Source organism: Cygnus atratus, chromosome 2, assembly GCF_013377495.2.
Source record: "Cygnus atratus isolate AKBS03 ecotype Queensland, Australia chromosome 2, CAtr_DNAZoo_HiC_assembly, whole genome shotgun sequence".
NCBI lineage: Eukaryota > Metazoa > Chordata > Aves > Anseriformes > Anatidae > Cygnus > Cygnus atratus.
Genome location: NC_066363.1, coordinates 57719689 through 57742532, shown reverse-complemented (window position 1 = coordinate 57742532; position 22844 = coordinate 57719689). Strand labels below are relative to the sequence as shown.

At 39.4% G+C, this 22844-nt stretch overlaps 1 protein-coding gene across 14 annotated transcripts in view; it reads right to left on the bottom strand.

Moving 5' to 3' along the window:
- TPK1 (thiamin pyrophosphokinase 1) overlaps positions 1 to 22116 on the bottom strand; it is a 322063-nt gene extending 299947 nt beyond the window's left edge. For 4 of the 14 annotated variants that reach the window (XM_035552546.2, XM_050709121.1, XM_035552547.2 and 1 more), the window contains exon 1: positions 21996 to 22116. In XM_035552546.2, coding sequence (XP_035408439.1) covers positions 21996 to 22038 — 43 coding nt within the window. In that variant the 5' untranslated portion in view covers positions 22039 to 22116. Of the gene's footprint in view, positions 1 to 21659; positions 21738 to 21995 lie in introns of those variants that run through there. The other 10 variants (XM_050709113.1, XM_050709119.1, XM_050709112.1 and 7 more) reach the window with 6 other exon arrangements.
- Between the last annotated feature and the right edge of the window lie 728 nt (positions 22117 to 22844).

Below are 22844 nucleotides of genomic sequence, written 5' to 3'. Positions count from 1 at the left end.
GACTTTGGCAATTACAAGCATTTCATGCTTTGGGAAGAGCAGAAGAAACCAGGCTGGAATGAAACAATGCTGCCCTTGTAGTATCATACAGCAACTGGTGGTTAGGGACTTGCTGAAGCAGAGGTTGCATGCAGGCCTTTACCAACCACTGCTATTTATTTCTCCATGAATATCTCTAATCCTTCTAAAGCTCTTAATACTTTTAATTTCCCCCATATCCATGACAATGAGTTTACGATTTAATTGCACTCCACACAAAAGTTACTTTCTTTATTTGCTTCAAAACTTCTCTGCAGCCATTTAATTTTACACCCTCAGCACTGGAAGAAAACAAAAGAATTGGTCCCAGTTTGCTTCCCCCCCCCCCCACCCCAGGTAATAATTATGACTTTATAGGCTTCTGCTGCATTTTCTGTCTTCTCTTTTCCAAGCTGAAATTCTAATCCACTTAGTCTCTTCGTATGGAAACGATCCATACCACCAGACATCCTACCTGTACACTCAATGCAGTCCCACCCTGTGTCTGTCTAACATCCTGCTGTAAGAGCAAACAGATCTCTTACAGCACTCAGTGATCCAAGTCAAACTTCTGTTTTCATGCTGTACGGCACACATTTGGAGTATCTTAGCAACTGATTAAAGAACTTTAATATAAGAAATAGAATCAGTGCGAGCATGAATGGGAACAACAATATCAAAATTAATGAGGAAATATTGAAGCATATTAGGTGAGAAACCAACAATAGATACATCTTAGTTAAAACTGTATATGGCTTAATTATGCCTAGTTTGAAATGATTATTTCCATCTCATAATTCACCATAGGTCTGTACATTGCATAATGATCTTCTCTTTGCCAGAATTGTTCAGCAAACATATGAACATTAACAGAAAACGAATGCTCATCTGAATTACCTTACATTGTCTTACCTTCCCTTTTTGAAGTATAGGTATAAATTACTGTCACCTTGGATTTTACATAAGGGTTATATTATTTATAGAAGTAGTCTTTCCTCAACTGTCAGTGTTTCCTGTTGTCTTACAAAGAAATATAAGCTGACATTAAATTTAAAGCACGTTGGAAGGAAAATATTTCTTTAAGAAGCACATATACTTCATCATGTAGTACTAGGCTCTGAGTTTACAGAAGGAAAACATCTAGCAGGTAGAGCAAACTGGAAAGTTTGAGAAAACATCTGAAAACAAACATTCATATGTAAAATATAAATATTTTATAAATATACATTAATATAAGTAATATAAATATTCATATTCAAAACCTGAATTATTTGCAGGAAAGGTGAACTTTGATAATTTTTGTTTTTGGAATCTCTGAAGCTGTTAAGCTATCCCACTTGTCATTCTCCAAGTGAAATATTTCATTGAGAGAATTTTCACTGCCAGAGCATGAACTTCAACAGTCATATTTGAAATCAGACATTTTAAGATGGTTTAAATTAAAATGCTTTGGTTGATCGCAGTTAAAATGCAGGGACTTTGTTGAGAATTCAACTTCTTGTCCAAATTAAGGATAAAGGCATCTTTTAAAAATCTGCAGAACTTTCCTGGAAAATCTTCTTTCAACCCAGTAAAGGCATAAGATGTCTGAATACAGATGCTCATCTCATTTTTCTAAATTCGACTTCTTCTATGACAAATGCTAATGACTCCTCAGCTCTCTGCTCCTCCAAGAACAACCTGCTTCACAACAAAAACATTAATGATGTAGTGAGTAAATGGTGTCTGAGCAACGTAACCTTCCCAGCAGAGCTAGAACCCCTGCAGTATCACTGCACCCCCTACGAGAGCTTGCGGTCTTCCAGTATCCACAAGTGACCTGGCAGCATGCTGTTAAAATGAATGACTACACTCTGAAAACCAAGAAGTGTCACGATACTGCTGGCACATGTGCACGCACACACAAGAAAGCAGTATTCCTATTAAAGATGTAAAAGAAGGATGAGTTGAAAATGATGTGGTAGTCTTCCATGATCACTTAATTATATTTCTTCTATGTACTTTCAGTGAAAGGTAGGGAATACTGAAGAGTATTTCAAGAACTAAAACATACCTGCTTGCAGCATGTTAGCTGTCAACAGGGAGTAAATCTTTCCATTGATTTTAACCAACAGAAAATGGAAACAAAATACCATGAGAAACAATGACTGCACACACCTCTCTTCTTGTAAAGCTAACATCCACATCTGTTGTTAACACACCAAAAAATATTGACAATTTGGATTTAGAAAATAGCACTCGCTTATTACGTGTTAATATAAATATATTTAAGATTTGTATCACTCCAAAGCTGTTTTCCCATATGGAATACATAGACTTTTAGTGACATATGAAAATATCACCAACTGATTACACTTTTTTTTTTAAATCAACTTTCTTCACAGCTTAATTCTTACAGAAAAAAAATCCAATACAAAATAAAAATGTTAATTGAGAAAGTTTTGGGAAAAATGTGGCAGACAATACAACTACATGCTCAGGAAATTAATTCTGTAGACGATGTGGAAAAGATGGCTTATAAAGTTAACGAGATATTACTTAAGGCAGGAGAAACAATTAGACTATTAACAGTGAAGATAAAGCAAACATTTTGCCATCAAATATAATGAAACCAATTAAAAGCCAAGTGAAAATTAAGACATGAATATGAAAACAAAAACAAGATAAAAGGTAAGAGTTAACAGACTACAAAATCCAAACCAACATATTCAAACACAAATCACCTATAAGAACCTGGATAGACTGCAGTTTATTTTTTTGTACACACCAAAACTAAAAGATCTATCGTCCTTTGGGTGTGGGTTGGTCTTTTTTATTTTATTATTTTTTTTTAAAGAATAAAGTGATTTTATGAGTACCAGAAACAAAACTAATAGCAAGGGTATAATAAAGAAAAATGAGTGCTGAAAAAGCAGTAAGCTGTGTCATGCAGTTAGCTAATCACTCTGAAAAATGCGTAAGGTTTAAAAGGGTAGATTCTTATCTAAGATATCATAGGTACATGCAAAAATAGAGGTTGAAATCTACAGATTATATTGTTTTACAAAATACTTTTCTGACACTCCAGAACGTGCCAGATCTTATCCTCCTTACACTATTACTCTAATTCACAGAACTTGAAAATCAGGCATTTGTACTTCTCAAGACAACTTACACTGTGACCAGTCTTTCCTACTCAACGCCATCTCAAGCTGGGACTGCAGGTGAACACTTCATGCTCCCTGGTTCAGAAAGGACTGTGCTAGAGACAGAGTACTGAACCGTCTCAAGACTCTAGTTCATGTTGCCAACAAATTCTTCTTGACATGCAGTCACGCATCAGACCTCATGTGTCTTGTTTCATTATTTTTGCTTTCCAAATGTTCCTTTATCATTTCTTTGCTCTGTTTCTTTCCACTTTCCTCCATATCTTCTTCCCAAACTCTAAAGATCCTCTGATTATCCCTCTCCTCAGACTACTTCTGAAGGACCCATCCCACTACTAAGCAATTAGATGCCTCTGTCTTTACCTCTCCACGCCTGGCTCCTTAGTCGGCAATAAAATGTCAGCCCATCTTTTTAAACGTGTTCCTTATGGAAGTCAAGCAACAATTTCAGTCCAAAGGATCAGCATGAGCATCTGGATTTTCAGTGTTTCCAGTTAGTTTTCCCACTGGTGGGATGATTTAAACTCACAATACGTTACCCTTAAAAAATCTCTTAAATTTATCTGGTGCCACAATGTCTACAGACAAAATTGCATTTAGGCAGTTTGCATGCTGTGATCACTACTCAGTGCTGACTGCAGTCATCTCACCTTCATTACGTGCCTCCCTGCCCTGCCCACCCTTCCCACAGTTTATCCTCAATATCTTAACTGTTGTCAAACTCGTATGTGAACTGTTTCAATAAGAACCGGTAAACATGTTTTGTACTAGCCTAGAGGTCTCATCTTTCAGGATATATTTCAAATAAAAAAAAAAAAATGCAATAAATTGGAAATAAAAAGTTTTACTTACATTTTTAACAGCCATCAAACCACTCATATAAGTGTGGGTGCTGCTTGTGCTCAGAATAACATACTGCAGAAAGTGTGGAATTCCTTAGGAAGTTTTCCAGACATGAGGAGACGGAAGGACAAGTACAGGAGAGACAATGAACTAACCAAGGAAGAAACAGGCTAAAACCAAGTTCTTTAAATGCAAAGCATGCAATGCAAGGAAGAAAAGATACCCTCTTATGGTATTCAGAAGCATTCCTTGCTAGTTTAGCCTTTTAACAACTTGGGGCATTGTCTGTATACCATCAAGCAAACCTATAACATTGTATAAAATATAGCTGCTTAATAACGAAGTGTTGACAAGTGCGTTCTCAAGAGGAAACGAGAAAGTATTTTCTCAGAAATTAGCTCTTCAGTTCTCTCCAATTAGCCAGCCTATACACTTATTCTAAGCATTATAAAGATCAGGTCTGGATAGGATAAAGCCTCACTCTTCACAAGTATCGAAGTTACCTTGCCACTCTCCATCACACATAAACCAGAACACTTCAGCTAACATCTACAGGACACCAAGCAGTATGGGCAGAATTCTGAGTAGGCTGGTAATTGCCCATCCAATAGAGGGTAGCGACACACAAGGAGACAGTATCAGGTCCTGACAGGAGTGCTGTGGTATCAGCATAATGTTCCAAAGAGCACTGGCATGATGTAAGTCCTCCCCCACTCACTCTGGGACTATTGACAGCTCCACGCCGTGCATAGACAGCATTTCCAAAGACAGAGCATTTCTGGTGACTTGAACGCTAAGAACTGAATAATGATAATAGCTGTAAAGATAATAATGTTACAACATACGACATTTTAAAGCACATAACCAATTACATTTAATGGCAGTTGTACATTTAAGTTCCAGCAAGCCAAGTGAGAATAACACCCTGTATCCTACATGGGAATTCCTGAACAGTTTGAGTAACTCTAGCAAACACTCTGGAAGAAATACTTGCAAAGAAACCCTTAAAGGATCGTATCTGTTTTACTGAAACAAACAAACAAAAAAAACCAGGAGATTCCACTGTCTCGCTCCTGTAAGAAGTAATTAAAATATTAAAGAACTTACTACATTTATGGTGATTTCACCAAAAAGACTAATCAAAATAACCAAAAATATTCACTTTGAAAGAAAATAAGACTAATATTGAGCAAACATTATAACAAACTCAGAGCAGAAGCATAATCTACACAGAAACCTCCATGAGCACATGCTGCTTCACACTGACCACATCTTTGTTGAATCACACACGCTTTTTTGAGCACTGCAAGGCATAGAAGATGCTTCAAAGGATCTCTATTTCACGAAAAGGGAAAGCAAGAGACCAAAAGGAAGAAGACAGTTGCTCAAATCATTAAGTTGCCAGTGGCAAGCCATGAATGCAAAGTTTCCAAAATTCCACTCCCCTGCTTAAACCAGGGCCAAAATGAGATCTTAAATGATTTTGCAACCGATTTCCATGTCATGAATGCTAATGCTGGAAGCTGAAAGCCCTGTCTCTCATCTTTCCACTCCCGATAAAGGACTGTCTCCAAGAAAATGCTGAGTTGCTATCTTGAATGTATTATTTTCAACCACCTTAACTATATTAGTATAAAAAGCTGCATGAACTCCCTTGTTGCAGCTCCCACTAGGTTTACTTTGGTTTTATTTAAGCTCTTTTTCTTAGGGATGCATTTAAGTTAGACTGAGTAAGCTGCTTTCATTCCACAAAACAGAGTCCATAAAGGGATTTATAAAAGTTTACTTACACAGTGTAGCTCATGCCTTTAAATAAACTTTCTCATGTGGACAATATCAAACTGTTATTTGTCTCCAAATTCCCCAAACAAATTTTAAAGCAAGGTGGATCTTTCCTCTTCCGCACAGAGACTCTACTGACTCAGTGATGCTACTCCTAGGCAATACCCTTTTTATTCCTTTTATCAACTTCAGTGATCTCCAGGGAAACTTAGCAGTTCCTACCAAACTACAAGGGCACACGGATGGAATTTTAGAAGTATTTCTACAGAAGTCACCCAGACAGAAAAGATTTGAGATACAGCACATCTCATGCTGGCCCTGCAAACCCAGCAGAGCAGCACCCACCAAGAATGAAGAACACAGTGTGCATAACAAGCGCACCCAAGCATAACTTAGCTGGAGAGATTCTTTCACATAAAGTCATCTTTGACAACAGGTGCACATTTCACACATCCAATACGTTTTGATGAAGTCTAGTTTTACAATTAAAAAAAAATAAATAGGCCAGAGAAGGCACTGAAGGGTTCATCAAGTTTCTAACAAATGAAAGAGCTATATGATCTAACCAGTGAAACCCTATAACCCACTGAAAGGTGAAATAAACACTATTTAATTAAATGTTCCAAATTAGTTCAGTGTCACCAGCTCTTCTGGACACATTAGCTAAGCAAGCACTGGAGTTGCAATGCCTAGTTCCAGTTCTTTGACTTCGTTTTCAAGAAAAAAAAAATAATATCAAATGCCATACATCACAGGGGACAAAAATAAGAGACAAGACAGTAAGGTGATGTTAAGCTGGCTGTATGCTCACTGGACCCCATTCACAATTTCAAAAGTATCTGGATGCATTTGGTAAAAAGCAATTGACATTCATGTTTTCCTCCATAGACCCAATTAGATCTGATGTACATCCATTCACACTCAAATAGGCACAGAAACCTTCAAGGTTATTTTCCAATTACTTCCACATACACCGCCTCATTCTGAAAGGATTGGGAATCTGAATGTCCAAAAGATGCTACAGATTCTGCTGATGCATCAGCTCTCAGCACCTGAACTCTTAAATAGGAAAGACATTATTTAAAACTCATGGCTTTCAATACAAGAATTCTAATCTCAGTCCTTCAATCCCATTTTTATTTGTGATTGACAGATTTTTTTTTTAAATGAAACAAATGGTATAAGCACTGTTTTAATATTGTGAGGTTGTTTTAAATGCCAAAAAGAGAGTCCTGTTCATAACTGTATCATTAATTTAATAACATGCATATCCATCTGAAAAGTGAAAAAGTTGCTAAAGAATGGTATAGCAAATTTTTACACATAGAAGACAATCAGATAATACAGCTTCCCCAAAGAGGTTAAGATAGATTAATGTTAACATAAAGGTTACTTGAAAAGACTTCTAATTTAGCACTATACCATACCAAAACCAAGAATCCTCCCTGTTTGCTTTTCTCATAAAAGCAGAACTTTTTAGCTTTATTGAAACGATTTTATGAAATACCATCAGCCCATCCATGGCCAGCTTTGTTTCCACAATGGCCCTTTTCCTTCTGAAAAGAGACAGAATTCTTAAATTAGCCCCTAAACACTGTAAAATTCTGACTCCTCTCTCTTAAAAACAAAACAAAAACACATTTTCCTGTGATTTTGTTGCAGAATTTGTAACTTGCTGTTCTGTGAACTATAAACAGCAGACAAAACAATGTGATCAACAGGTTGTCTCAGAATCACAAACGAACAACAACAAAAAAGAAAACCTTTGGTAGACCTGTACTTTTCCCTATACTACATCTATTCAACTAGATCTGCTTTGCTTCTGATGATGGCATTCAGACTGCCAGATGCAAAGGCTACAACCTAAGAAACATCAACATCATCGTTGCTGAAAGCATTCAGGGACTGTCCTTCAGGTGTTGACAAAGAAGACTTATCTTGAAATCTGTAATTAATATATACATTGAAAAAAAACCCTATCAATACCATTATTACTAGCTAAACTTTAGAGCTCTCCAGTAGCATATTTCAAAAAAATGCCACTGTCTCTACTTTACAGATGGGGAACAGAAGAATAGCAAGGTTAAAACCACCCAAATTACACTGCATAGGACTCAGGAAAGGGATTCAAGTATCTTCAGTTTCACGAGAACTGGAAATGAATAAACAGAAAAAATGCTATTGTTTCTATGTCACTGAACACAGGGCCCTTCTTAGAGTAGAATAAACAGCAACATTAATGTTTAAGGCCAAAAATAAATTTAGTGGCTATGAAGAACAAAAATACAACTTTGTATGGAACAGCTAAAAAACACTGAACTTCAGTGAACAGCCAGAATGCCAGAAAAAACCCTCTCTGATATATAAAACGTTGCAGAAAACTAGGACAACAAAAACTACAATGAGTATCAAGCTCATAGATCATGGGAACAGAATTGGGATGTTTTCTAAATAATGTGTTTATCTACCTTTGAATTCCCATATAAAGGTATGGATCTGCAAAATGACTGTTTGGCAAATATACTTCTTTTGCTACTGGTTCTGTTGACTGTCAGTGCTATAAGATACACCTCTGCAAGGCTCTGAATACTTCCACGTCAAGCAGGATGCCATGAAAGTGCTAGGTCCAGCCAGGGGAATTCTCTGTACAAGATGAAGCTATTCCTGCCTCAAACACTCCTGAGCATTTTGTCATCTACCTCCTCTATCACAAATACTCTGTGAGGACTTGAGGATGCTTAAATAAGACAGCAATCATCCATTTGGTGTTCAGCCTTTAACTAATAATTAAGCTTCAGAATTATAAAGCTGCATATAAATCCCTTCCTGATTTAGACTTGTGCATATTTTATCCAGAGAAACTTACTGTGTCTGCCCCTCTAACTTACCCTAGTTATCTTGCACTGTTCCCCATTGTCTTATTCTGGAACTCCAACACCATTTTAGGATTTGGTGCCTAAGTGAGCACATTTCAAACCTTATACTCATTCCGTTCATGTTTCACCCTCACAGGAGGCTGGCTATTTACTTCTATCCTCTAAGGAAGCTCATAGCATGAATGACAAAATGTCACAAATAATTAGGAAAACTAGTTTTATGCCCCTAAAGAATGAAATGCCTTCTTTGTCCTCTCAGGCAGGGTGTTGTCTTTTCTAAAAGAAAAAAAAACGACTGCTGGCATCCATCAAATAAATTCAAGTCTGCATATCATTTAGTAGCTACTTGTACTTATTTCTGCACCTTGCTCCATTTTTTTTTTTTTTGCATTACCCTTCTGTGCCCTCTATAGTCATAGCCCACTCTAAGAACAGTGGCTGAGAAAACCCTATTCCCTTCCCTACAGAAATAACCTATGGTTTTTCCTACTCCAGACTATCCAGGAACTTATGATATAGCAGTTCAGAAAATACTGTTCCCAGGCCCCCTTTCCCTTACCATTTCAACGTACTTTATTTCTATGAAATAGTTGTTGGGAACTACCAAGCACTGGCATTTGACATAACTACCTAGGACCATCAAAATAAATCCAACTTGCAGACAACAGTTTAAGTAGAATTCATGATAGCTGCTTCTTGATATATAAAGGAATAAGAACATGGCCCTGAGCTGTTTTCCTAATTGCTGCTGTCTTCTAGATTAGCAGCTCAAACTAAGTACATAGCATCTGAAAAACAAAACAAATGCAGTTGCACAGTAAAAATATCAGGTGTGTCAAAGCTGCAGCTTGTGCACCAAGATGTGTTGTGGAGCCAGCGGTTTGCTGCACGCCACCCTTTCAAGCACTGACATGTTTTGACAACGTTGCTACCAACTCTGATTTTTAAATCTGAAGAGAGACTGGATGCCCACACCTCAGCCATCTGTCAATGCAGCATATGAATATGTTTCACAGAGCGTACGTAACAGTTGTACCTCACACCACTGGGAATCCTGTAATTTGAGGCATACATTCTTATTGGAGATAACAACCGTATAAACTGCACTGACAACAGCGTTAGTCTCTATGGTGACATGATGAAAATTGAATAAACTAATTCCATCAGTATACAGGATAAGAGTTAAACTATGAACTTTTTGTAGATGCTTTCTCTTGTGTATTTTTACCCTCAGAAACCCATTTCTCCAAGTTTGTGGGAGAAAAAATAGGAGCCATTTTCTGAAGGAAGCTTTCTTTTTGATATATTGAAGTCCCTTTTGGGCACCAAGAGAAAGATTCCTAGAGGACTCCTGTTGCTATCTCTATAGGATACTTCTACTTCTTTTCAATACCAAAGATAAACTGTACAAACTAACAGAATAAGAGAATTCGTAGACTTACAGTTTTTTTTCCAAGGTAATCTCTCTGAAATCTGTAAAAATTCAAATGCCAATTAGCAACAGTATGGAAAATGATTAAATGAATTCACAGAGACATATTTCACTGTCTAGCAAATCCTCCATAATTCCTACACACAGTTTTCAGTCCTTGTTTCAGTTTATGGAGCTTGACTCCTCATATTACATTTCATACATTTGTATGCCTTCAGTGTCATCTGTGATTTTGCTAAAAATCACTTTTGAATAAATATCATTACCACAATGCAGAAGAAAGCGTTAGTAATTTACAGACAGAAACCTTCAAAATCAAAGAAGAACTCCTGCTTGTTCGACTAGCCCAGCTGAAACTAATATGATTGAGTGAAAAGGTCTGCAGAAACAGCAGGTCCTTTGGTGCCCAATGCACATATACAGAAAACTCTCTCTGACTCTGAGATATGTTTAAGAATCAAATGTGTAATCTGCTACACTTTTGTACAGCTAAATCTTCAGGAGATCATCTAGTCCATTCCTCTGCCTCAAAGCAGAATCAGCTCTCCAGGTAATTGCTCTTCGTCTACACCTAAAAAAGGAAGGCTCCCAATGACAGGGAACACATCATCTTCCCAAGCAACGTATTCCAGCGCTTCCTCCTGCTGCCTATACTTTTTTCTTGATAACTGACTTGACATTTTCCTAAAATTGAAATTCATTTCCTATGCGTCTGTAACATATCCACTGTGTATTTACACGGTCTGTTACGTATGCTGTCGGAGAAACTGTGGATAGGACAATTCTGCACAGATAACTTTTGCAGCTGACAGTGTCTCATGGTATAAAACAGCACGCTCTCTTTGCCAAGTTTTCCTCTTTCAATAGGTTCTTCCACTTCAGAAAAGAAATAAAAATTTGGCGCTCCTTCTAGCTTCTGTTATAATTACAAACAATAATAATAATTCCATATGCATTTGCCATTAGGAGAAAAAAAGGGAAAATTAAACAGTATCACAGATCAGACTACAAAACTAAGTTTATAATTTCACACAAAACATTACCAGCTCTTCCTTTGGATTCCTGAATTTACAATTCCTCTCTGCTGTTCTAATTTACATTATTTGGGCTGTACAACTGCATTTTAAAGTTCAGTCCTTTTGTTAGTACTCTGAAGTCTTACATTTACTCAGTTCCAGATTTGTTCTCAAAGGAAAAATAGCTATTTATTTTTGTAAATGTATTCAGTAAATGTAAATCTACGCAAGAAACAGAATAGCTGAGCATAATGTTGTATAAGTTCAGCATAGCTATTCCCTCTGCTGTCTAAATTCAAGCCTCTTCTTCTTCCTTGTGGAATTCACAATTATCATATTTATAGATAAATAAGGATAGAATCTACAGAAATAATTTTAAGGCTTTTGATAGCTCACAGTAACCAGCAGTAAATTCAATACACCGCGTACTACAGTTTTATTGCAATAAGTTTTTCTTGCTGCCTAGGAACCACAATCAAGTACTACAGCTCCTTTTTTAAAAAAAAATAATTTTATTAATATTTACAATATTCAAATTCGGAGAAGTATAGTCCTCTGAATTTCTGACTTTCATCAGAAGAGCTCTGTATCTGCTCCCAGTTCTCAGATACCTGCTCTGGAAGGTGAAACTAGTCACTGGATGCTCCCTGCTGCACTACCCCAGGACATACCAATTCACTTCTCCCATTTGTCTTGTCTACTTAAACAGTAAAGAACAGAAGACTCTCCTTTGGTGGCCTAAGTGTTTCAGATTTATAGATTCAGAGGCCAGGAAAGATTGCTGTGACAATCTAGTTTGGCTGTTTGTATAAAACACAGCCTAAAATTCATTCTTGTTTTAAATGAAGTATATCTTAAAACTGCAACAGAGCTTCATTGACATTGATGAAGCTCGAGAAAGGTGGATTCTTCAATGACCAAACAGTTGGTTATTCTCCTCCATGTTAAAAATCTGTCCCTAATTCAAGTATGAATATGTTTGGCTCCGATGTCCAGCCTCTGGGTCTTGTTATGCATTTGTCTGCCTGACAAAACACGGCTACTTCAGTACGAATGCAAATACTAAATTACAATACATGTTACCTGAGCAGCATTCCTCCTTAACTGCACCCCTGGGACAGCTCTAACACTGCCTTACTGGAGCTGGCTGACACTTCAAGCTTTTGGCAACAAGTGTGCTATCAAACATCTGCTGTGGCACCCCTCGTAGTACCCTCTCTCCCGCACCATATGGTCATCTCCACCGACTGGTACAGCAAGGCTGCGACCCAGCTCTCAGCACTTTCTGTCTTCTCTGGGGAAGCCGGGCATCGAGTGATAATTTCACACAAACTTCACACTCCATCAGCAGGAAAAACAGCCTGCTGCAAGAGAAAGAAGACACGCAGGGTATTGTCCATGCTACAACACGCACCGCCTGTGTCCGTGCCAGAAAACTCTCCTAGCGGAGGTGTACCATACCCTAAAAGTTTCCTCTAACGTTGCTGTTTCTCCTCCAGACTGCCAACTCACGTGCACCCTGCACAACTGGGGTTTTGTCAATACAACTGTCGTACCTGGGGATATGAGATTAAAAACAAAAAAAATCACCAAAAACTAGTCACAGATGACAAAGCAAAACAATAACTAACAGATCTACTCTCCTACTGACTTGAAGTGTTTTGTTGGTACAAAAATTTAATTTATGACCTCACAGCAAAATGGCAAACTAGGATGAAAAATTCTTCCTCAGGCTCAAGTACCAAAACTGCCTACTATGAATCACATAAATACAGTAGCAGCAGTAATACCCATCAGTACATAAAAGCAGTATTAACATTCTTATGTAACAGAGACGCAGGGAGCTAGGAAGTTGAGTTTCCAATGGAAAACCCTACAGACAAGTCAGTTCAAGGAAGAACATCTGGTATCTCTGATTTTATTTCCCACAAAGGTACAAAATGACCATTTAAATTCTCTGTTCACAGTTACTGAAGCCATTAGAAGAACTCATTTACATCAGGATGACGCCCAAACCAATGGCTCAAAGCCTGTGAATACAGTGCTAAACACCATGCCCAGAGAGGATTCCGGGCAAAGAAAGAAGCGCTAATAGAAAGGCACTCTCAAAAACAGCAGGAATACTCCAGCACCCTAAAAAGACAGTAATGCAGATAACACCCCTCGTTCTATTTTGAGCCCAGTGCAAGTCATTACATCAGTCTGAAGCAAATTTCTGTGGCAGTGACCTAAGACCACTGCTGTCAAAAGTCTTGGAAAGACAAACACTAAGTTGCCCTTAACAAAAGTTTCCTCAATATTGCCCTCATATATTTTAAAAATAAAAATATATTAAAAAATAAATAAATAAAAATCAAGCTCTCCTTTAGAGAACTAGAAAGGTAAATTTTCCTTATCACCACTTCCTCCTACAAATGGAGGTAGACACTTTCATAACATAGTTTAATTATTTCCAGGGTACCCAGATCAAGTCATTATGTAACAAGGCAGTCATACGCTGTCCTAGAGCTTTTCTAGTTGCTTCCACCACAGCTAAGCCACAATGCCACATCCTCTTGTGGTCCAAGTGCCCAAGCAGCAAATCTTGAGGTACTTGACTCTCAGGCTGCCATCCTTAACATCTTTTCTTTTCTGATTTCACAGTATGGGAAAGCACTGCTTAGATGGTTATTAAGTATAATGGTATATTTTCAGGTAAAGCGTTCTATATGGGGACACAGACCACACTTGAAAGGCTGTGCATTACCCTGAACCGCTCACAGGGCACTTATTTCAAAAGTGGAAGTATCGCCTGTGTTAAAAGGGTCTGCATTAAAGGCTTTTAGTTACATGGTTAAAACAGAAATAGATCTTGATACCTGTAGAAATTACTGATACACAGGTCAGACTCCGCTGTACAGACCTTGCCCCAGCCATCAGGACTTCCCCCATATGTAATGCTCTCATCAAGAGCGCAAAGTCTCAAAATGGAGTACCAGGAGATTGACTGCATTCACACGGCTGCTCTGCGACACAAATCAACCTCAGGAAAGTTTCAAGTGATTTAAGTTACACCATCTGCTGAACAACTGCCTACGTGTGGTTTCAACCCAGCATCCTTTTAACTCATCCTGAACAACTGGAGCTTCAGCCTATGCTTAGATCTAGCCTGTACTTCAATGCTTTGCTTACCACAGCTAAAGCAGCTGCAAGCATAATAGCAAATAAATCCCCCCCTCACAAGATTTCTTTGACAAAGCATTGCCCTTCTTCTCCAGAAGCAGAGAAATATTCTTTTTACATATGCTTATATAACATACGTAACTGGGAGTTACGTTTGTGGGAAGAAAAGACAGGCTGCCTCCTGACAGCTTTTGCTGTGCCTTCACCAAGCAGGTGCACAGACACACTTCTCAGCTCTGTCATGGAGGTCAAAGCTTCTCTAGGTGAGATAAACTCTTGAAGCATTAATACTTTGCTTCATCCATGTATTTTCCTTTTGCAGCACAATTAATTTCCTCATCACAGAGAGCTTTTCCCACCAAAGCCACTGAGCATTTCTGTCAAAAACTGTACTTTATTAATATTTCTGAACTACTCTTATTGATGCTATTGCTCAGGGAAACATTGATCAGATAATTTTGGGGGGAAAGAATACAAGGAAAAAGAAGGGGCTACAGTTAAAAAGAAAAAAGAAAGAAAAAAAGGGCCCACGTCAGCAGTCACCAACTACAAAATAAATTAATTGTGAAAGGACAGGTTCTGCTCCTACTGAATTCACTGGCTAGCTTCCCATTTATTTCAATTGGCCTGATAACCGCATGCATCCCTCTAGCTTCTATCCTGCCAGAGAGGAGGGCTGGCAGACAATCCATCAACACAAGCTACAAAGAATCAGGACTACTGCTGAGAAAATTCGGCTGCCATTCAAAATATGATTCAAACCTAGGAAATGACAGGAAGACCCTTCTAGTGGCTTCAATGGTAACTGATGTACAGTAAGAGCTGTAACTTAAAAACAGTCCAAAAGCTACTATGTGCGTTCTGTGTAAGATTTAACTAAATCATTGTTCCTCCTGTAGCAACTTTAAATTTTTAATTCTCTTTTTAATGATGCAAAGGTAGTCCTACACAAACATGTTTAAAGACAGAGTTGGGCACCAAGAGAATCCTGTTTCCATAAATTACTTACATGCAGTCCAGCACTGCTATAATTTACAGAGCACTTTAAACCCGAGTCTTAAGAACTGTTTGTTTATCCTTCGGTGTGATTAAGTATAGTCACTTTGGTGGAAGGACAGCCGACGGACAGTTCAATCTTCAAATTATTTGGCAACAGATCAGATCGATTAATGTCCTAGACACACTACAAACTTACCTCTCTTTGTAGATATCAGAGGTGGGGAATATTGCACAATATGCCAACATGCAGGTGTGTCCATGAGAGATCTCTCTTGTTGATTTACAATATTTTGTTCTGGATAAGATACACTACTTGTGTTTTGTTTTCCTCTCCTCTGCTTTTATCCATGCTATTCATCTACAGCACTCTGAGCTCAGCATAAGTGGTTTTTGTTATGTTACACAAGAAAAAAAATGTTGGATTTCTAGCTAGTCATTTTCCAGAACTAAGACACTAGTTAACAGCACTGTTCTTAAGGGGCCTAACATTAAATCCAAATCTAAAAATCACTAGACATGAAAGCTGCTGAAAACCAGCTTATGCAAAAAAGCTGCTAGCCATTTACTGTTTTTCAGGTGGTTTCTTTGCTTGTTTTTTTTTTTTTTTTTTTTTAAAGACATTGATTCTAGGTTTTCTTCTAGATGCAGCTGTTTTCCACATAGATTTGATTAATGCCTTCAGATATTCAGATCTAAAGCAGATCCACAAGTATGTCTGGAATTTTTTATTTTGGATCTTGAAACATCTGAAACCTACACGTATTATGTTTTCTCCTATGTAAATAAACTTCGTCATTTACTTGCTTCATATTCAACTTCTCTATAAATCAGACTTGGATGAGCTCTGCAAACACACAAAAAGAGAAAAAAGCCTCCTGTCTCCACTTCCAGAAAGTAAAACTAACTTAAATACACATACACAGTTTTGAGATATAATGCAATACTAACATTGCTGTGAAAGTGATAATGTATCTTAAGAGCTGAACAGAGACATGCAAGTAAAATTCAGTAACGAATAAAACAAAAATTGAGTCCTCTGTTTCCTTCCTCTTCTGATCCCTTCTTAATATTTTGCTCTTTGGACATCTTTACATGGTTTCCAGCAGTCCTACACATGTTTAATTGGATACAAACAACATGAAGATCTTTGAAGTATAGAATATTTCCCACCTCCTTATTCGACTTGTTAAATCACAAGGGAAAAAAAATAATAAAGGAAATATATACTACAGGGTATGATAAAATGCCAGCTAGCCTATTTCTTAGCTTTAAGCCTCAATCTGCTATACCTATGCAACTTCTCACAAAACTCAATATAAGCTGATTTTGAAGTCCTCAGCTTGCAGAAAATACCAAATAAATGCCTTTTGGAAGGTCCTAGGTGCTTTACTATCTGAACGAGCTGTAATGAGCATGAGTTTTTGTTTAAAAAGCTCCAGTAAAATCATTACTGCTCTTACACTTTTGTTTTTTAACATGACTTCAGCCCCTCCATCATTATATTCCCATCCAACAGAAAGTCAGCTATTCTCCGTTAGTGATTGCAAGATATGGAACTATCGGTGCATTTACACCACACAAGGTAAGAATTCTGCCATCCACACAAACGACAACTGGCTTGGATGCAAAATTATTTCGAGAGGGCTGTGTGTAGGCACACAAACATGTTTACCAAAGTAAGTAAATGTACATTCATCTTCCTCCTAGCTCAAATGGTTGAAGATAGTTTGCTGCCCTATTCCAAACAATACATCTGCATACAAAGCATTAAAGACAAACCAAAAACGTAACCAAAAGGTAAAGAACTCCAAAATCAAACGCTATGTGAAAGCAGCCATCCAGTAGAAAGTGGTGAGGCTAACAGTGATGTTGTCTGCTAAGTGCCTTCTGTACCACTCCACTTGTAAGTGCACCTGTCAGTAATCTATACCACAATTAGCCTACAGAACAACTGCTGATCCAGCACAGTGGATTAGGAAACAGCAGGGGCTGAGGCTGAGTGCTTAGAGCTGCCTCAAGAACAAGCTGAGGCACCCCCCCCCAACTCTCCCAAATGCAGGGTGTTAATCCTCACAGGCAGTGAGGAACAGGAGCAGGTCAGCACCACGCACATTTAACAAAGTGTCTTAAAATGGCTTCGACTAAAAAGCTAGAATGATGCAATAGCCATCTGGAAGCGCTTGCTAATTTGAGGGATTCCTGAAATAGACTTAAAGGACTAACATCCCTGGTAACATTTTCTAACTTCCGTGGACTCAGTCACAGCTTTTGAATGATCTGAATCGCCTAAAAACTTCACTAGTCTGACCCAACGGTAGCAGCACAAAATCCACAGAATTATGAAGCTAACCTGGGGTTCCGCCATGCCTTTAATGTTCAACAGCTAAAAAAAGAGGCTGATTTCCTAGCCCCATACCTGTCTTGACTTCCTTCCACAGAATTTTATATATTAACCTGCAAGACAGCACGTTAAAGAGGCCAGGCACAACTCCAGTGAAGGAGCATTTTGATGGTTACCAATGCTTATACTGGGCTGGAGGTCATTCGGTGCATGGCAAACACATCCCCGCTTTACAAATAACTTTCAGTCCTCAGTGTAAAAGGAAAAGGAACTTCAAAGGAGGAGTTCAAACCCCAGGCATTTAGAAAGGAATCCAGTGTTATAATCCTTTCAGAGGTAACTTGCCTACAGTCAGAAACACTTCCAAAAGAAGACATATAGTAAAGCAAAAGACAATTAAGCTTGAGGAATGATGGAAGAGCATTCAGAGTGTATTGTTGCTTCCTCTTGTTCTCCTTCTGTTAAATTCAATGAAGAATTTTATAGTCCCTTTGCACAAAGAGACAACTATCTATTTCCACATAATTCTGGAACAGCCTTTGTCCTACTGGCTGTGGCTCTGTCTCTCACGACACGTAGATGACCTTGCTTCAGTGAGAGGTAACTACAGTTCGAGAACATTGGAGGAATAAAAATGAGGACAACTCAGTTACAAAATAAAGTTGACTCTACAGACAGATCACCCAGTGATACTCTCTGAAAATCAGGAGCAAGCCTAGAGCAGCATAACTGGATTTGATTCCGGACGGCACTGGCGCACTGACAAACAATTCAGTTTCACGTAATAGCTAACCAGAATATTCTATCCATGAGAAGAAATCTACAACATTGAATAATTTCTTGATGCATTCCTGTACTTTGGGAAAGGATGTACAAAAGTCACATTTCCATAATCAAAGGCAGAAGAAAAAGGCAAAAGACATTTTCACTGCTGACTATCAAGTGGGATTTACAGTCTGCAGCTGACCTCACATCTTCTCTCAGGACCAGTGTGTCAGAAGCTGCCTTCTCCATCTCTCTTTAGGAATTGTGCTGTTATCGCAACAGAGTAGCAGAGCACATAGTTACTCAATATTAATCATCACTGGGCCTCCCAAGCAAAAATTGCAACAGCATAGATGCATACTTTGCATTCCCACCACTTCCATCAAGGTTTTTCTCTAAATATTTCTCTCTTCATCTACCTCCATTGATGCATTCATGCATACCTCCTCCTGGTATTCAGGTAAGTCCTGATTTCTAATCATTTAATATTTCTGAGTGATACCCAAAACCACCACATTCCATGCAGTTACACGTGTATCTCACTGGTCCTTGAAATGAGGACCAAAAGAACAAATTTCAAGGTTAAATGCAAACTTTCTGATCAGTCCAGATATATGTAAAGAAGCTGTCTTGAAGAAATTATAAAGCCTCCTAAAGCTTGAGAAAGGTGAGGAAACAAATCTTGTCAGAGGTGTACTACCTATTTCAGATTTCAAACCAAATCTTAACCACTAGCACTCGATGCAGTATAGCTCATGAGTGCATTTGGTCACAGGACTTGGGGCAGGGAGGAACGGGGGGAACCAGCCATCCCATGTAGCACATGCTCCCTGTCAGTCCAGGGAGCATGTGCTCCAGTGAGCCCTCTGCATAGCACGAAACACACCAGAAGGACTAGATGTGCCTCTGCTTGGCAGTCCCTCCTCTTCAACAAAACAAGACCCTACTGTTGGGAGCTGTTGGATTATACCCAGAGAAAGGTACCTTTCTGCACCACTCCATTGATACAACCACTAGTGAGCTACATTTTTAAGTCTGTGCAAGGCTAACAAGATGATGAATCACATCCAGAAATGGGTGAGAAACCAGGTCACACCATGGTATGAAATACAAAATGCTCCCTGTGAGAAAACCCAGCTTAGAAATCTGGCATTATGCACTCCTGAAAAATTTCAAGTTGTATTCACAGGCAACCTTCTTAGAGGAGTCTACGGCACTTCTACTGTTAAGCAGTCACAAGCATAGTATACGCAGCTCCTAAATTTCATGGTATCAAAAAAAAGAAATACTTTTCTCTCTGCAGAGGTGCCTGCAGCATAGTCTGGGACAAGCAGCAGGAAGTAACAGTGCAAGACAAGGGCATCAACAGCAGAAGGAAACAGTCTTTCAAAGGATGCTACAGAAGAAAAAGCTACTCTCGCAAGGATTCACAGGCTGTAGCGTGAGGTCATCTCTTATGAGTTTTCTACAACAGCTTCATCACAGCTTCACCCAATGTGGCTTCCATCTGACCCTTTCACAGCAGGGTACAGAACTTCAGAGTGGACATCTTTGAGCCTCTTCACAATCTCATTTCATGAAGAAAGAAATGCATATTTGTTTCAGTACGCAATATTCAAATTCAGAGCTCAATCCCACTTTTAAATTACACCTTGTTATCCATTCTAAACTATGTAAAGCAAATCAACACAGTTCTGAAGTTCACAGAGCAGTTTTCTGGCTGTAGCACGGGGATTTTCAACTGTGCTCCAACTGTTTGACTGAATAACGTTCAAAGTCTCTGAGCATATTAGTTAAGCACAGCAGTTCCAAATTTCTACTACTTGGACCTCAGTCAGGTGCCATATAGGGCAACGTACTGTCTAACAACTAAATAAGAGCTACACTAGTTAAAGTTACCAAACAGCACATGGCCCTGAAATTCTAATTCAAATTATCAATCCTAATACTAGATTCCTAACCTGTGTTTCATTCTAGTATAATTACGAGCATTGTCATTTCTGAACACCCTCAAAAACAGAAGTAAAATAACTGATATCCTCCAGACACTGAATGCAAATATTTCACACTCTCCCCACCATAGTATGCCACTGTATTTGCACAGGATTTTAGAAAGTGACCAGAAACATCACATGCATTGCCATACTTTTATGTTATTGAAGACAAGGGGACAAAGTCCTAGTACTTGGATGTCCTTGCAAGAGCTCTATTCTATAACCTCACAGCTGGCCTCTAAGAAGTGTCACACTCTACACAGATTAGCTTTCTATTATCTGGATACCTAAATACACACCCCACTGAGGCAAGGAGATGGAACTGCCAGAACTGCCAGTACTTTTTCAAGAAGGCTTCTGGAGCCCCATTTTACCTACCCAGTTCTGAAAACTCTATTTCTGAGCTCCCTAAGTGGGATACCAGTATTTTAAACCTGTTGAATTGCCAAATAAGTCTGCTCAGCCTCACATACTTTGAGCAGGCTAAACCAATCTGAAACTCTGGTAATACACGCTTGTAATGATGATGAGGCTCCAGATACTGTGCATTTCATAGGCACACTACCCTGCGTAACCGAGTAGATCTGCATGCTTGTAGCAGCCATTTCTTCAGAAGCAGCACATTTCTTGTGGCCCAGCTGAAGGCTCTGCTCTGACAAGGCTGTGGGTCATCTGAAAACTGTGAACAGATATCCCAAGTCTTCAGCTCCAATCACACATAAAAAAGGAAAAAAAAAAAAAACAAACACAATTCCAGGAAACTGGGGATGTGCGCTAGCCCCAACATCATACAAACACCTAACAAAAGCAAGTATCTTGGAATATAAATAAATGCCTGTTCTTCCACAGGGATAAATTCTTAACATATTATTTTTGTCTCAACCTTACTATCTTTTATTAAGCAGTTAATCCTCATTTCACACAAGACAACATCACACTGCACTGAATCAAAGGTAGCCCTCTGAAATCTCTGCTCCGTGCCTGTTCCCTTTCTACCCCAAGCAATCACACATCTCAAAAACACACAGGCACGGCAAGTTAAATCCATGTTTCCAGCAGGAATTTGAGTACAGCTTTACCTGTTACTAATTCACCTGCTACTAACTTTGAACATGCCCTTGAAGAAGCCTTTAAACATTAGAGCAAAGCACAATTAAAAAGATGGAAAGTGTTTAAACATGCACTCTGCTAAGCTGCTGGTTGTAAAAGCGTACTGAATCACTAAAAGCATACATTCTGTTAAAGACTTCCTTTACTTCAGAGCTTAGTAGCAAATAACCCATACCCCCACATGGCAGCTTCAGTTTCTGTACCAGCACAGAGCAGGGACGAGCAACATCAGACCAGAAGCCAGCTACCGTGCCACAATACCCTTCAGCAGCTTTAAAATCACTTCATAGTACAGTACCAATGCAGACAGCCTGTTTACAAGGGTGTAATTAGATAGCAAAGCAGCCCCGCTGAACTCGCAGAGCGACAAATTTGCTTTAAGCCCAGCTCGGGCCGGCGGGGGGTGGAATGGCGGCGCCGCGGCCGTGGGGCGGGCCTCGGCGGCATGGCGGGGCCTCGGCGCCCCGCTCCGGCGGTGGGGTGCCGGCCGGGCTCGGTATCGGTACCATACCGGCGGGCAGGAGGCAGTCCAGCGGCGTGAACACACACTCCATGGCGCCCCCTCCGAGGCTCGGGGAGCGGCTTCTCCCGCAGGCACGGCCGGGGCGGGGAGGCCCTCAGCCGCCATCTGCCACCCGGCGGTTGGTTCGGCGCCGGGAAGGCGGGGCGGCCAGCGGCCGCCATTGGGGCCTCTGGGTGCTCTAGGGTGTGTGGGGTTTATGGGGTCTGTGGGCAACCGGGATTTGCTCTGCGAGGCTCCCTTGCCGTCCCCGAGAGGCTTCCAGCAGCTGAAAAACCCCGTTCTGACCCCCTCCAGGAGAGAGAAAGAGCGGTCCCGACATGAGGGGCTGTGTGGCGTTGGGCTTTTTGCCCCCCGTTTTCTGTAAATGCAGCCGCAGAGACTTCATTTTTATTAAGCTTTATCTAGTACAGAGAGGGGTTACACAGGGCAGAGAGTGATGGGCGCCGTCATTTGAAAGAAAACATTTGCAGTCCCTGCTAAAAGTATTCTGGTTTCAGATCCTGTAATGAATAGTTCAGTCGAAAGAATAGTCCTTAATACATTTCAGCCCGGTAGAGTAAACCGTGGAAACTGAAATATATATATATATATATATATATAAAATTGCAGCTCTGAACCTCAGCTGCAGTGAGAGCTCAGCATCGTGTGTGCAGCCCATATGCTGCTGCCAGCCAGCTTCTGCATCAGGAATCCAGGAGAGTGTCGCTTTGGAGGCTTACAAACTGGCTGCAATAATAATAATATGGCTTTATTGCTGTTTTTCAGGTACTAGCTTAGCCGTCTTCTCCCTGCACAAAGTCTGAACAGTGAAAATAGCATAGAGTGTATTTGTTTTCC